The 16,916-nt window shown below is 50.5% G+C and overlaps 1 protein-coding gene across 3 annotated transcripts in view; it reads right to left on the minus strand.

Annotated features, from left to right (window-relative positions):
* Positions 1-3,675: 3,675 nt before the first annotated feature.
* Positions 3,676-16,916, minus strand: part of Rnft2 (ring finger protein, transmembrane 2) — a 55,778-nt gene continuing 42,537 nt past the window's right edge. For 2 of the 3 annotated variants that reach the window (XM_041649090.1, XM_041649091.1), the window contains exons 8-11: positions 13,936-14,085; positions 12,707-12,772; positions 12,500-12,601; positions 3,676-6,589 (exon numbers count right to left, since the gene is read on the minus strand). In XM_041649090.1, coding sequence (XP_041505024.1) covers positions 6,455-6,589; positions 12,500-12,601; positions 12,707-12,772; positions 13,936-14,085 — 453 coding nt within the window. In that variant the 3' untranslated portion in view covers positions 3,676-6,454. The remainder of the gene's footprint in view (positions 6,590-12,499; positions 12,602-12,706; positions 12,773-13,935; positions 14,086-16,916) is intronic. The other variant, XR_005974058.1, reaches the window with a different exon arrangement.

Here is a 16,916-nt window from a genome sequence, read left to right on the forward strand (position 1 = left end):
GCAAAAGGAAAAAACAAAACAACAACAAAAAACCCAACTTCCACAGTGTGTGAAGTGCTGGCACCATCCTCCCTTTTATCCCCCGCTTCCCCTGGCTGCCAAGGAGCACTGATTTTGATTTGCCTCTCCGCAGTCTGTGATGAGGAAAAGAGAGGGAGAGAGGCTTTGAAATAAATTTTAAAAAAGACCTCATACTGGGTCAGCAGACAGCAGCGTGTGTGTGTGTGTGTGTGTGTGTGTGTGTGTGTGTGTGTCCGTGCAAAGCCTAGGAGGTCTCTGAGATCATTGCTAGGGAGCTAGCTGTGTGGCGAGATGAGGTACTATCTGTCACCCAGGTCCAAAAGCTGCTGCCTGCTCTCTGAGGGTGAGGGTCCTGGAGTCTGGGGGACTCAAGCCTTCCAGAGTAGGTCCACTCCCTTCTGGAAGCTTCTCTCCTTTACCTCATCCTCAACAAGCAAGATCTCGTTTAAGTTTGAGGTTCCATCTCTCTTTGTTTTGGAAAGGGAGAGTCTGAGCCAGAGCTGTTTTGGAGAGCCCCTGGACACTTCCTGTCCCCACTCCCCCAGCTTCCTAGCCATATTTCCTCTTCACCTCTATGGATAGCCTTGTTCTGTTTCCTTTCTACTGTGATGAGGAGTGGGGACCTAAACAAATTATCACAGGATAAGGAGGCTGCGAATGCCCCGTGACACTTCATACAGTTGAGCTCATGTCTCGTGTGTGCCTGACTATTGTCATGTTTCTGAAATTGACCAAGTGTCATTCTTCCTCACTGAGGACTGAGGGAGGAAGCAGACACTGGCACACCCTACACAAATATCTCCAGGAGACACTTTGGAGGTCACTAGTGTGCACTATTTATGTTTGTTACAGTTTTGTGAGACATGGAGCCCAGAATGGTCTTGATCTCACTATACAGAAGAGGATAACCCTAAACTTGGTATCCTCCTGCCTCCACTTCCTGATTCCAGGTGTGGGCCACTACACCTGGCTTATGCTGGACTGTTTGAATGTCCACAGTGAACTGTTAGAAACTACAGTGACCGGAACACAGACACTCTGCTGTGTTCATACTATTTTCTTTTCTGAGCCTGAAGTCAAATTGGGGGAGCCCAGGTGGTCAGAAGTTGGTTGAGGATTTGGGGAGTAGGAGAGGAGCAGACTATTCCTGCATGAGCTGATCCGAAGGCCCACAAAGGGGGTACGCTGACATCACAGTGTCTTTTGAAACCGTTAGCCGAAAGTTTATCTTTTTAAAGATTTTGATCAATTCGCTCGATACCTATTTACTGAGCATCTAGAGTGTGCCAGCTGGAGACCTCCACCTCGGAACGAACTTAGTTATGGTACAGCAACGGTCCTTTTGGAGACCAGATGCTATGAAATGTCCCTTTGCAGTCTGGCTCACAATTTGTAACAGATCTGGCAGGTCACCATGGTGACCTCACGCCTTGCTGGCAGATTGCTATATAGTATTTTTTTTTGCATGCCATGCTCTGGGCTGAATACAGTTAAAAAGCTTGCTGTATTGTCTCCTCAGTGGGAAGATTGGTCCCTTTGTACATAATCAAAGACCCCTTCACAGAATGAGTACTGCCCACCGTGGAGTACTGCACGAGGTGCTTCCTGAGGCTTCGCCCGAGAGATCCTCACCCTAGTGGTAGTGCCACTGAGCCCATTTTACAGATGAAGAAGCTGAAGGCGCCCAACAGTCAGTGGCTGATCTAAGGTTTGCATTTGAATCCGTGTGACGCAGGGAGGCACTGGCATTAGATCAAGGGGCTCTGGTGTTGTTCATTTGAAAGCAAGCATTGTGTTTCCTTGCTCGTGGGCAGACACTGCTAGTCCAGAGGCAAGGATGCACCTGTGGGTCAGCAGGGCGTGTCTACGTTTGCTCAATGGAAAGAATGCCTTATCTGCGGGCACTTGAGAGCAGGCTGAATGGTTTCAGGGGATTGCTCCCAGCTTCAATAAAGTCCAGGGTGAAGGGTGTCTAATGTGCAAATGGCTTGTCCCACTCATCTCCTTGGCTATGGGAAGTTTTTCTTACCTCTCTTATCTATCTTCTCCCCCAATCCCAGATTCCCCCAAAGTCTTTGCACTGTAAGAGTCAAGGAGCCCATGTACATGGCAGAGATGGTTGTGAAGGGCCTTTGGAACCTGGGAGACATTCTGTCTGGGTCCTGACATTGTTGCCTTGTGCTCTTTTCTAAGTGGAATTTCCTACCTGGACGCTTTGTACATATTTGTTACACTTTTAATAAAAAATTGATTGTGCACCTCTAGTGAAGACCTGTGCGTGTTCATTTCCCTTGGGAAGGTCGGTCCTCGGGGACCACGGGATGAGCATAGCTGCACGGTGACAGGTGACTCCTCTCTGCACAGGCAGTGCTAGCACATAGAGGTTAGAGGTCAACCTCAGGAACTGTCACTTTTTTTTTTTTTTGACAGGATCTCACAGGGCTTCACAGCCCTGGCTAGCCTGGAACTCAAAAAGTTGACCAGGTACTCAGAGGTCCACTTGCCTCTGCTCCTAAGTGCTAAGATTACAAAAAAAAGTATGTGCCACTATGCCCAGCTCCACCTTGTCTTTTGAAACTGGGTTTCTTCATTGACCTGCAGCTCACTGAGGCAGCTAGACTAGGTGCCTAGCAAGCCCCATAGGGGCACAATTGTCACCTGAGACTACTAATTTGTACTTTGTTAGATCCCTGGCAAGTTCTGGGTTTATTTTTTTAGATTATTATGGTTTTTGAGATAGAGGTCATGGTACAGTCAGGGACCTGCCTTGAACTCTCAATCCTACCCTCAGTCTCATTAGGGTTGTGAACCATGACATCTAGACGAATCAGTCACTCTCCCCTCTACCTACCAGTGCTGGAGATGGGACCTGGAGCCCTGTGCATTCGCAGCCAGCATTCTCCCACTGAATTATGTCCGCCCTCACTGGCAGAATGTAAGCAGATTCTCTGCTGATGAGCAGAGCCCTGGCCAAGCAAGTGTTTCCTGATCACCACCAATTCCACACCCCCAGTCAGCAGTGGGGTGTGCTGCGCGGGCACCCAAACAGCAGTGAGATGTGGGGCTTCCAGGGCACACAGACTAAAGTGCTCTGATGATATCTCTCAATTCAGAGTCAAGGACACCCTGGTGTGTTTGTGAAGGCACTAGAGTCAGAGTGTGGTAGTCTCAGATGCAGCCTATGCCAGCAGCCTCCTTTGGGATGTCCCTAAAGACTGTCTCCCCAGAAGTCACTGTCCAACATGGCTCCCTCTCTCCTCTTTTGTGTGTCTATGCTAGTGCGTATGTGCATACATGTCTGTCTATGTAAGGCCAGAGGTCAACAATCAGTGTCTTCATCTGTCCCTCTCCTCTTCATTTTTGGAGGCAGCATCTTGGACTGAATTTGGAGCTAGGCTGGTCAGCCCCAGGAATCCGTGTCTTCCCTGCCCCCACAGATTTGCTGCCACACCCAGCTTTTTACATGGGTTCTAGGGATCCAAACTCAGCTCCTCATGCTTGTGGGGCAAGCATTTCACCTACAGAGGCACCTGTGCAGCCAATCCACTTTCTATTTCTTTCTCGGCTTCTCTAGGGAGAAGCATCCGCTGTGTCTCCACAGGCGCTGCACCTCAAAACAGGTCTATTTGACTTCAGGAGGCGGACTGACCGACAAATATAACAGAGAAGGTTTATTAGCAGAAGGTTCTCAAAGACACTGAAGACAGCCATGTGCCAAAGGAAAGCACCACAGACCTCAGGCCTGCTCCCGTTTCGTCCTTAGCATCAGGACGGACAGTCCCAATGCTCCATACCTGTATGTCATTCCCTTTGGAAAATGCTGGCCCTGTCAAGCTCAGTTCAAAGCAGGCCTTTCTTCTTCCCACACACTTCTTGAAGATTTATTTTGTTTTAAATTATGTGTGTGCATGTGCCCCCCCCCATATACCCTTCGTGTATGTGAGGTACCTGCGGAGGTCAGAAGAGAGCCCCCAATTCCCTGGAGCTGGAGTCAACAGTAGTGAGCCCCTTGATGTGAGTGCTGGGAATTGCACTCTTAACTGCTCTGGCTTCTCTCCAGTCTCCCTGTAATGTTATTCTCAGGTTCTTATGCACAAACAAGACTCTGAGGATTCAGTGCAATTTGAGTCTCTGTCTCACAGATACTGGGCATCAGACACAGAACCTGATGGATGCTCCACTGATCCTCTCTCCAGGGGACACTTCTTCATAGCCCAGTGTTTGGGAAACTCTGCCCTAGCTAGGACAGAAGCAGAGTCATCTAAGCTGGGAGAAAGCCCCTGATGAGATGTCCCCCTCACAGCCTGGAAAATGAACAAGTAAGATCCTAGGCTGTCTATCATCTCACTAGGGAACGCCCCCACCTGTGCATTCTTTATATGGCAGGGGGACAGTTTACAGTTCCACAATGTTAGAGAAGTAATGGGGGTGGTAAAACTCCTGGAGCATCTGCCGGTAACCCACACTGCTTTCCTCTTCTCTCCCTTTCAAAATGGAGTCTCAGGTAGCCCAGGCTATCCTGGAACTTGCTTTGTGGCCAAGGAATACCCTTGAACTTCTGATCCTCCTGCCTCTACCTTCCAGTCTGGCATTACATGCATGCACAGCCGTGTCTAGTTTTTGTGGCCCTGGGCACGGAACTTGATGCTTCCTGCATGCTAAGCAAGCACACTACTTGTTGGGCTACACCTGCAGACCTGCTAGTTTTCTCGGTCCCAGTAAGTAACACAACATGCTAGGTTTTGTAACCCCACTGATGGCTACAGGGTATAGGGATGTCACATCGTCATGCAGAGCTTGGGGTCAGGTTTCCAAGCCCCACTCCCAATAGCTGCCTCTGCTCCACCCCATGCTCCACTTCTGTGAGTCTCCCCCAGCTCCAATCCCTCCAAAATGCTGACAGAGGTTTCAGACAAATGATCTCTGATGAAAACCAGCTGCAGGCAGCCCCACCGCTCTTCCTAGGTGCCCTTTGGGCCAAAGAGAACAGAGGAGCCCATCCTCCCTTTCTTCTTAGAACATCCAGACAGCAGGATTGTTTAACATCATGGCCATTGCCATAGTAACTGAGCTTGAAGGATGCTATGGTCTCCTGGAAAGGGTGTCTTGCTGGTACCAGGGAAGAGCCGAGGAGAAAGGAAGAAATCCAGGTGAGGGGTTACCCAGGAGCATGAGTCCTGGACCTCCTGGGGGAGGGAGATGGCAGTGAGGTCTCTATTTCCCCCAGGGCATGAATGCTGCTAATCTGCCCACTAGCTATGCAGAGTTTTCTCAAACTTGGCTGGGGCCAGCCTGTTGTGGGGACATCAACAATGAGAAAACAGAGTTGGGAGAGGGTGAAGGCAGGCAGGCAGGCTTCCGGAGGCTTCTGCGTGGTCACCTGTGCTATCTCAACCCAGGTTTCCAAGCAGAGTTTCCCAACGGAAGCAGCAGCTGTGTCCTGGGGACTAGCATGTGAAGTGCACCTGCGAGCCTGCTCCCAGTGCTCCCTGTGGCCCCTCTCCAGCATTTTGTTAAAGATATAAAGCAGTCTTTTTAGAGGCTCTGGAAGGGCTGTTGTTTCTCTGAGCTAATTACCTCACTAGAGAGAGGGAGGGGAAAATGAATTGATTGTTCCTGAGCCGTGCGACATCTAGGATAGGGATTGAACTGTTAGCTTTGAAGGCTCCCAGGAGAGGCAGCCATGTCCACCAGAGCTCTGCACAGGCCTGAGCTGTCAGCGAGGGAGTTACAGAAGAGGATGAGGAGAGAAGAAATGACAGAGGCCCAGTAGCATGCACCCAGGAAAAAAAAGAAATCAGGACGGTCAAGTCTTTCCATGGCTCCCACTGCTTCACCTCAGGAGGCAGCATCCCCAGCCTGTGTGCTCAGTGCAGGCCGCCTCTGCCATGCCAGACACTTGGGCCACTGATCCTCGGCTACTGAGGGACAGGGACATGAGCCCGGCCTCTGCACTCCTGACAAGCTAGCTCTGCTGGCTTCTGCACGGGAGGCTCATCAGCCTGTGTTAGATGGGACCACATCCAGCTTCTCACCTCAGTCTCCTTGTGTGGTGGGTGAAGCCTGCTGTTCGCATGCTAAACATTCTCCCCAGACCTGGGTCACATCCTAAGAGGCTGTACTCTTTCAGCTTATACTGGTCTGTAGCATGGAGTGCCAGCAGCAGGAAGCAAGTTAAATAGGGGGATATTGAGGGGACGGACCACCTACCTGCAGGAAGCTAAGCCTGAATGAGGAGGGCTCCCCTATCTGGTGGGACAGAATGCACACACTGTACCAGGGCGATGAGGAATGTGTTGGTGGGGAGACCCTGGGCCATCAGGTAGAGGTGGTGGAAGGCAGGAGAAAGCGCTGGAGGTTGTTTCCCAGGAATCATCAGGGCTGGGCTCAGCAGTGCTGGGCCCTCTGTCATCTCCAGACACTTGTGTTCCGCTCAGTACACCTGCAAGTGTGCAGATGTGGCCCCATCCTTCCAGCAGCGCAGGGTATCCACGGCAACTGAGCGGCAGAGCGGGCAAGTGCGCTCGCGGTCCAGCCACAGGCAGAGGCACTCCTCGCAGAACACGTGCTGTGGGCACAGCGGTAGGAATGAGTGTGATCCGTGAGCTTGGGGACTGGGTCATCCATGCCCTCCAGGAGGGGAGACAATAGGTCCCGACACATCTAAAACAGCAGTATCAGTGGTTGGTGTTCTGGCTGGAAGGCAGAGGTGGGGGTCTGGGGAAACATCCCTGGGAAAGCAGCACCTTCCGTGGGAGGGTGGAATTGGCTGGGGATAAAAAGCACACCTGAAGAGCACGTGCAAAGGTCCTGAGGCCAGGATGTGTGGCTGGGTCGGAGGGGCAAGGGGATGCTGAGGCAGACAGGCACACAGAGCAAACGAACATGAGGTCAGAGGACTGATGGGGCACAGACTGTGTGGACCCTGTGAACCATGTGAGAACTTGGACAATTTTCTTTTTGGTCTCTTTCTCTAGTCTAGACTGACCAGAACTCACTGGAAAAGCCAAAGCTGGCCTTGAACTGTTGACCATCCTGCCTGTAGCTCCTCAGTGCTGGGGTGACAGGCGTGTCCCCTTGCCGGGTTTATTCAGTACTGGAGACTGACGCCAGCGCTTCGTACCCGCCAGGCGAGAACTCTGCCAACTGAGCTCATTCCCAGCAGACAGCTGATAATTTTATAAACGTAAAAGACCCATTTGCTTGTTAGGTTGAGAACATGCTGGTCCACGCAAGTCCCTGCACACGTCACACAAGCTGGGTGACTGACAACCTCCTCGCAACTCACTTTCTTCATCTGCAAAATGGGGGTAGTAACCCTGTCTGAGCACGCTCAGCAGGCATGTGAAAACGGCTCAGACAAGCAGACAAACACAGGGGTTTTCCATTGGCTTCTGGATGGCATATCGGATGTCTGTGTCCATGAGGGCACAGCCTTGATTAGCTCTGTCGCTGTGTCTGAGAAATGTGGGTCAGGGCAGAGACTCATGGGGCTCTAGGGCGAGGAAGACCCTGAGTCTGCCTCCTCAGGGGAGAAGCGACAGAGTCCAGGGCCAAGTGCAGGAATTCAAGGAACCAGGTCTGCCTAGAGTCCTAGCTGAGGAGTTCACGAGCCTTAGCCTGCCTCTGTCCATCTCTGCAGAGGGAGGAGGCATATAGAGGACAAGATGAATCTGAACCCCTCCCCAGCCACACTACCCTTACCCACCACCGTGGACGACCTGAGGGTGGCCGGTAAGATCATCACACTCTTCAGGAGAGCCCTGTTCTTCACCAGTGTAAGTGCCTGGCCCAGGGCCATCTGCCTGCCCAGTCTTCCTTTCCCTCCTCCTCTCCTTCCTTCTCCTCTTCCACTCCCTCTCTCTCTCTCTCCTCTCTTTGAAATAGGGTTTCTCTGTGTAGCTCTGGCTGTCCTGAAATTCACTCTGTAGACATAGACCAGGCTGTCCTTGAACTCACAGAGATCTGCTTGCCTCTGCCTCCTGTGCTGCAATAAAAGGCGTGTGCCACTAATGCCCAGCTAGATACAGACTCTAAAGCAACAAGCACGAGCGGTTTTTAAGCCCCAGTGGGCGTCACAGTTCTCCTGACTTCTTGGCTGTTCATACATTCAGCCAGGCTCACAGTGGTCAAGAGTGTTCACACTAGCCAGGTTCACAGGGGCCAAGAATGTTCACACTCAGCCAGGCTCACGGGGGTCAAGAATGTTCACACTCAGCCAGGCTCACGGGGGTCAAGAATGTTCACACTCAGCCAGGCTCACGGGGGTCAAGAATGTTCACACTCAGCCAGGCTCACGGGGGTCAAGAATGTTCACACTCAGCCAGGCTCACGGGGGTCAAGAATGTTCACACTCAGCCAGGCTCACAGGGGTCAAGAATCAGGAGAGTGCTTTGTTCTCTGACAGCTCTCTGCTCTTTGGCAAAGGAGTCCTTTAGAAGTCCAGGTTTGTGCTGAGCACCTCTGTTTCCTGAGTTTCTGTGGGTCTTGATGGGCAGCACACCATGAGCACATGAAAGGCTAGATGGACCAACATGGGAACAGAGCTGTAGCCTCTGTGGACACTCACTGCCCAATGACCTTATATCCACAATCTGTTTCCGGGGCACTAACTCAAGGGGGGCACTGAGGGCAGAGGAAGTGATGTGCTGAGGTTCACCCTATAATTCTTTGAAAGGGAGACAGGTGGGTTCTCCACCCATCCATCCATCCATCCATCCATTCATCCATCCATCCACCCACCTATCAAACTATTTATATCCATTCACTCATCTTCATCCATATCCATATCCACCCACCCACCATCCATCCCATCTACCCACCCATACAACACTCACTGTGCCAGCACTATGTCTCTGCAAATACAAGACAGTAATAACTTCCACTCTCAAGGTCCTTGCAGTCTGGCCAAGGGAAGACAGACCTTACATAATCATTAGCTCCATTAATGATCATGCTGACAACTGGGAAGGGATCTGTGGTGAAAGTCCACAGTGTCTAAGACCATGGTGTGTAAGACCACAGTGCGTAAGACCACAGTAGCCAGGAACATGGCTAGTCCGGGGACAAACGAATGGGGAATGTTTCTTAAGTGGCGCCTGAGCTTGCTCATTCATTCATTCATTCGTTCGTTCGTTCATTCAATATAGAAAGGCACTTTCACCTGCATGGGTCTCCTCTGCCCTTGTGGGCCCAGCACACAGCAGACGAGAAAGGTGGAGATGTGAACTCAGTCAGCCACTATATGTGGCTGCCACTCATAGATCTAAGACAATGGTGTCTTGTTCCCCCCCTCCCAAGAAGTCCTCATCCACCTTTGGGAAGATGTGGTACCAGGAGAATGGAAGAGACAGACAGATTGAGGCACGGAGAGGCTGCCAGGAGAATGACTCCCCCTCGCCATCATGTTCAGATAATCCTCGTCACGGAGAAGGAAATACAGATGGCTCCAAAGCACGAGCAGAGATGCCCAGCCACACTCATAATTAGGGAAATGCAAATGAAAGAGAGCTGAGACAGCACTGTCACCTGTCAGTCTGGCAAAGCAAGGGGTCTGGTGACGCTGTGTGCAAGCGAGGGTAGGGGCAAGAAGCTGGCCACACTCCATATGAAGAACAGGCACATAGTCACTCCAAAGAGGGCAATTTAGCAAGATCCACCAAAATGGAGGACCCTCTGACCCCAGTAATTATACCACTAGGAATTCACGCTACCATCCGAGACAGAATGCCTGCTGGGAACCCCGATCACAGGCCATGTGGGGCTTCAGAGGCTCTCTCTACCTGAGTGAACTCCTTTAATCAACCATGGCTCAGGTGGGCATGATCAATCTATTTCAGTCACCTTTGCAGCAACATAGGATGCTACGAGATGGGGTCTCAGTGGGGAAATAGCTAAACAAATGATTGTCTGTCCCCAGAATGTCAGATCTGCGGCTGGAACACAGAATAAGGATGGACCTCTAAGCGTTGGCCACAGGTTACAAAGGTGCAGAGCAACACACAGCTCAGGGAAACTATGCCACAAGTTCAGTTTGTCTGCTTGTTTGTTTGGTTTTGGTTTTTCGAGACAGGGTTTCTCAGTAGCCATGGAGCCTGTCCTGGAACTCCCTCTGTAGACCAGGCTGGCCTCTGCTTCCCAAGTGCTGGGATTAAAGGCGTGCGCCACCACTGCCCAGCGGGTTCAGTTTGTTTTAAAAGATGTTTACGGGTGTGCATGTTAACACGTGCACATGCTATGTTGGACAAGGCTGCGAATTCTATAAAATATCCGTGGCAAGAAATAAAGGAACTGGCCACTGAGTTGCTTGTGAGGACAGGCACAGGACGAGAGCTGAGGATGAGGGCACGTGGCCTCTCACTACACTTTGCGTTTGTTTGTTTGCTGTGTGTGTGTCTGGGGCACGTGTGGGAGTCAGAGGAGAATGTACAGGTTCCGAGGCCGGAACTCAGGCCCGGCAGGCTGTGCAGCAGGTGCCGTCACCGGCTCAGATACCTTGCCGCCTTACTGCCTCCATCTTGGTGTATTTTGCAAAACATTTTTTTTCCTTAAAAAACAAAGCATAACCCTTTGTTCTGGAAGAAGTTTAAAGTAGTGGAAAAGTTCAATGATGGTCCCCACCCAGGCTCAGTTTCTCCTCGCATTATTCATGACTGGGAAGGGGATTTGTCAAAGCACAAAGAACTGGACTGACACGTGACTACTGAGGGATTCGAGGCTCAATTTAAATTTGATCAAACAGGCAGTTTTATCCTCCTCTGTCCCAGGATACAAACGCAGTTACAAATTGTATTTTGTTGTCATGTCTCCTTTCTGGAATTTGACTCAGTTAAACTAAATGTCTTTTTTTCGGGGGGAGGGGGCTTGCCTTGGAGCTCAGGCTGGCCTTGAACTTCTGGACAGAGATTCTTTTGCCTCTGCCTCTCAAGTGCTGGGATTAAAGATGTAAACCACTACACCTGGGTACACTATCAATTTAAAAACAAATAACATTAGGGGGATGAGGCTGTAGCTCAGTTAGTAGTTAGTTGCAGCTCACACGAGCTCTGGGCATGGCAGTGCGTACCTACAATCCCAGCATCTGAGAGGCAGAGACAGAAGATCAGGTCAGTCATCCTTGGCTCCATAGTGAGTTTCAGACTATGAGATTAGTCTGAGCTACATGAGACCCAGTCTCACCAAAAAGAAAACAACAACAACAACAACAACAAAACAACAGAACATTAAAATTTCACTCAGAAACAAACTCCTATGAAGTCTCTCAGGCAGCAATAACAAATTCCTTCTTGCTAATGCTAAAAGAGGACCCTAGCTCCTATCCCATCTTCTGAAGGTGTTAGGGGGACCATCTGCCTTTCTTCTCATTCCTTCTGGAAGCAGGCTTATGCAGAAAGCCTCCTCAGACTGGGGCATGTCACTCTGCCCCGTCCCCGGGGACTCTGCATGAATCTCTCTTACACAGCTCTTCTCACTGCCTGCCTTGCTTCATAGTTATTTATGATTATGTGTCTGCATCCCTGAGGAGGCCGAGAGCTTCCAGAGGAGGGACAGGCTCTGTGCATCTCTCAACTCTGATCATTGCTCAGACCCAGCTCACAATCACCGAATTGACACCTGGCCCCTAATGTCAGGAAGAGGGGAAGGGGCACATTAGGGAGTCAAAGCACTTACCACCACGGCTTAGGGACCCCCATAGCAATGGAAACAAAGGATATTGATAACTGCGCGGAAAATAACCAAGACAAGGCTGGCGACTGCTGTTGTTCAGCGATCCAGGTTTAGCGCTGCACAGATGACCTCATTTAAATGCAGCCAGAGCTGATGCAACAGGCAGTATTCGACTTTTTTTTTTTTTTTTTTTGGTTTTTTTGAGACAGGGTTTCTCTGTGTAACAGTCCTAGCTGGCCTGGAATTAGCTGGCCTCAAACTCAGAGATTTGCTTTCCTCTGCCTCTCAAGTGCTGGGATTAAAGGTGTGCACCACCACTGTCTGATAGTATTAGACTTATTGTAACTGTGGTCGGACACATACGCAGTAGGCAGTATCATGATCATTTTATACTTGTCATGAGGAGATGGATTTGTCCCCCTCCCACACACTGCACCAGGGATCAAAAACACACATGTGAGCCCAATGCTGGGAGGCGGAGGCAGGAGGATCCTGTGTTCAAAGATTCCTGAGCTAGTCCCGAGTTAAATCCACAGCATGGACACTTTTAAAGAACTGTGGCTGGAATTCGCACTCGCAACGGTCTAATTTCACACACCAAGACGGACATTTACCAATGACACCAAGGCTCAGAGAGAAACGCAGCCTGCCGTTGGCTACCCAGCCAGTAGGGGCAGGGGTGGGATTCAAACCCTGGTCTAGCCACCTCTGGTCTTGACAGGTTGCCCCCATAGACCACACTAGAGCCCTGAGATGGGCTCCCAGGATGGGCATTTTGTGGAGCGGAGTCCCAGTGGACACTGCCACTCACCTGGCACAGGAGAATCATAGGGTCTCGGAACTCAGCCTGGCAGATGGCGCAGATAGCGCCCGCTTCTGTGCACTGCTGCCCCGTGGCTCGGACCCCATAATTCTGTGTGAGGAAGAGGGGGAGGGGAGACAGACAGCATGAGCCCTCAGAGGCAGTGCCTGTGGTTATGAGGACGGGCTACCCAGCCGCGAGCTGAGGCTCACTCACCTGTTTGGAGCAGAGGAGCTTCAGCGCTTTCCTGACTCCACCCACGCGACCACAGATGTCGAAAGACTGAAAGCAAAGCAGAGGGAAGGCTGAGCACCTTCGCCCGGAAGCCCCCATTTTTGCCTCTGATCATTTTCAGGAAACCTCTTCCCCTTTCTATTCGTGTTGCCTGACTTCTGTCCTGACGCAGATCAACAGTCCCCTCTGCTACCCTGATCAGATAAATAAACAGCGTATAAACTGTCTTTCCCCTTGCCAAGCCCAGGGCAGGCACTACTAATCAATTACAGCACTTTTCCAGCACTAGAGCCGGCCACTGATAGCTGATCACAGTGAGCAAGATCAAGCCCCAAGGCTGATTCTGCACGAATTGCCTGACTGGCCCTGCTGGAAGGAAGCAGAGTGAATGCATTCACTGTCCCTAGAGCCTTTAAAGACAGAAAGAGAGAAGGAAGAGAGAAGGGAGGGACCAGTTGGACAGTTTAGTGAGTAGAGCACTTGCCATCAGCCTTACTTTCTGGGGATCCCTAGAACCCACCCGGGGTGGGGGGGAGGAGAACCCGACTCTGGCAAGTTGTCCTCTGAACTCTATATGTACACTGTAGCATGTGTATGCCTCATCTGTATAGCTAAATAAGTTCACTAAAAATCGTATTGGTATATGCTATGATGCTATGATGTGGGTTAATCTCAAAACCATATGGTAAATCAAACAAGCCACATCCCAAAGGCTGCTGCACACACACCCCCCCACTGATATGTAACACCCAACACCAGCACATATGTAGGCACAGGACATGGGTTAGTGGCTGCCTAGTTCTGGGAGGGGAGGAACAGAGAATGGCTGCTGCCCAGGAAGGCTTGGTACAGCAAATGCCACTGACTGCACCTGACATGAGGTTAGCAGCCACCAGGCCTGGTGATGCAGGCTTGTAATCCTTCCCGGCTTCTCCAGAGGCTGAGGCAGGAGGATGGCTTGGGAGCTTGGTGAGAGCCTGTGTTGGAGTTTTAAAGGGACATGGCAGAAGGGCAGAATGCCCGCCCACCATGAGCAAAGTCAGGGGTTCAGATCCCAGCATGAGAGAAAGAAGGAAGAGATAGATTGACTGATGGCTAATTCTATGCTATATGAAATGTATTTTGATTTGAAAACCAGAAGATGTTAGTGGCTGGCCCTAGCTCCTCAGCAGTCCCTCAAGTCAGTCCCAGCATGCCCTGGGCCAGCTCACCTTGCACAGACTGTAGAGAATAATCAGGACCCCTCCCAGGAAGTAGCTGTTGGAGGAGTCGTCCCCCATGATGTATTTGTACCACAGCTGGATGGGAACAAGTGACCTGAACAGCTGGCTCAGCTCCTCGATGACCAGATAAAACTTACCCTGCAGCCACACAAAAAGCATCAATTAGTGTTAGCAGCCAAGACCCAGAGGACAGAGCTGGGGCCCAGGCACGGCCATAATGACAGTCCAGGTCACAGGCAGGCCATTAATCAGCTTTGGAAAGCACTCAAGCTGGCTCTAATGGGGACCGATGGATGTGGCCAGGGAGACATGGCTCCTGCCCGAAGTCCTTGTCCACCGCCCACTGCCCACTGTTCACCAGATCAAAGTGCCAGGATCAGGTGTCAGGGATGGAGAAACAGAACACTTTGGACATGGGGCGGGTGTGATCACTGTCTGACTGGGTACAGTATGAAGGGTGGAGGACAGTCGCTGCCTCCTCCACACTACCACAGAGAGCCGACTCTGGTACCACAGGGTAGGAGCAACAAAAGCCAGGCTGGGAGCCAAAGGCAGGCACCCACTTCTGCACTTCTACCTCCTGTGGCCCCCAAAGAGGCCAGATGTTATCTTGTGAAGGATCTCGACATGGGGCCTCACTCTTTCTGGGTTGACTCTCATCCTGACAAGCCCCAGAATGAGATTCCCATTTTTCACTCCGCGGAGTTACTCTAAAGACAACAAGTAGGAAGAGGACCCAGTTGAGTGCCGGGCTACAGGGTTAGGGTCCTTCTTCCTTTTGGCTGTGAACAAGTCTCATGAGGGCCTGAGCTAACAGAGGGGCAGAAGTGAATCCCCTCCTCATGGAATCCAATGAATGCGAACACTCGCTTGATGGGGGACCCTTGGCACCCCTCCAAGGAGGTTCCCTGCGAGAAATGGACATGGGCCCATTTGAAGGAAATGTTCTTGGCTGCTGTAGTCACAAGACCCACTAGCTGAAAACTGCCCAAATGTTTCACCCATAGCTGAACACATAACACAAATTCAGACAATATTTATAAAATAGGAGAGTACTTGGCTATTGAAACTAACAATAACAGATGACTGGTATGTCTACCAACAAGGCTGGAATTCACAGGCATCATGGTATTTCAAAGATGGCTATAAAAGACTCCATACTGGGCTGGACAAATACTCTAGTGGAGAAAGTGTTTGCCAAACAAACATGAGGACTGGAGTTCAGATCCCTACCACCTGCATTAAAGCCAGGCAGGAGAGGCAGCCCACTATAATCCCAGAGTTTGGGGATCAGGGACAAAGGATCCCAGGGAAAGCTGGCTAACTAGAGCAGCTGGATCAGCGGGTTCTAGGCTTCATGAGGAATTCTGCCTCCGTACATAGAGTAGAGAGAGGAAAACATTCAACATCAATTTGGAACCACCACATACACACATGGATGTCACACACACACACACACACACACACACACACACCACACCACACACACAAAGACTCTACATGATAATTCTTGTGTATAGAAAGTCTCAGAATAGGTAACATTAAGCTATGGTGACAAAACCAGAGCCCTGATTGTCCAGGGTGAGGATGGAACTCTAAAGGGACACCAGGGAATTATGGGAAATAGCAGCAGGTTCTTCATTGATAGTGATGGTACTTATGTGGGCATGATCATGTGACCCGGCTCACAGAACTTTATAATAAGGAAATCACACCTGAATAAGACTGAGTCACATACACATAGCCTTTCCTCAGTCTCCACAGACTGAGAAACCTGAGTGAGCTCAGTAGCTGCAACCCTTCTAACAAAACCACAGGGCTCTGCACAAAGATGTGCCATGGAGTGTCGCCAGGACGACCTCTGTAACGGCAGAAGGTCACAAAGGAAATACACGCGCAGTGAGATCTGACTGCCGGCACTCTATGGTGAAACAGCAACTGTGTGGTTAACCAAGTAACCAAGGTCAGCACCCCCAGGAATAACTCACCCTAACACCATGAACAATAGGATATGACACACTGGGAAGGAAAGTGTCACTTCTGTGGTCCCCAACGAAACCATCAGAAAACAATAGTTGAATTTAAATAATTGAACCTACAGAATAACCGCCCAGAGCTTTTCAAAACAAAGATCAAGGACAGCGCCGCAGGAGAAGGCTAGGAGAGATTTGGTAAACTAGTGCCGTGTGTAAGGCTGAATTCTTTAGAAAATGATCATATGCTATTTAGTTAGTGTACGAGTGCGTGTGTGAGCCACAGCCATGTGGAGGTCGGAAGACAACTTGCAGGAGTCGGTACTCTCCTCCCAACCATGTGGGCTCCAGGGGTCAAACCCAGGCTGTCAATCTTGGCAGCAAGCACTTTTACCAGCTAAGTCATCTCCCCACCCAAAGGGAGACTTTGTATCCAATTCTTTGCATCGATCATGGCAGTCTGGCACAAGGCATCCAGGAGGGGACCCCTTGAAGCAGATGTACATAAGGACCAAGAATGATCATCCAGTCATCTGCTCCCCTTTATCCTCATGACTGGCTGAGTCCCTGTGTGTGTGTGGGTGGGTCACTGTTTTCTGAAGAGGCCTTCCTTTCCCTTCAATACTCCTTCCATATGGCCCAGAAATATCACCTGGAGGCAAATCTAGTTCCTAGATCTCTACATAAAGTAGAGAGTTACTGAGGAAGACCCTTGACACCAATCTGTGGAATGTGGAGGACCACTGCCATGTGGCAATGCTACAGAGCCATGGATGACAAGGAAAGCTCCTGTCTGTATCCCACAGCAGGTCCCACGCTCTGCAGAATCCCACTACTGTCCTGGTTTCCCAGACTCAGCTGTCCCATGCTCCCCTCACACCTCCCAACTGTTGTCAGTAACTTGTCTCACTGCTTAGGCCAAAACATCCTGGCAGAAACAGATAGAAATAAGAATTATCTTGGTTTCAGAAGGCTCGGCGCATGGGCACTTGGCTT

The sequence above is a fragment of the Microtus oregoni genome, unplaced genomic scaffold, assembly GCF_018167655.1.
Source record: "Microtus oregoni isolate MIOR12 unplaced genomic scaffold, Mior012 000003F_ref0000135, whole genome shotgun sequence".
In the NCBI taxonomy this organism is placed as follows: Eukaryota; Metazoa; Chordata; class Mammalia; order Rodentia; family Cricetidae; genus Microtus; species Microtus oregoni.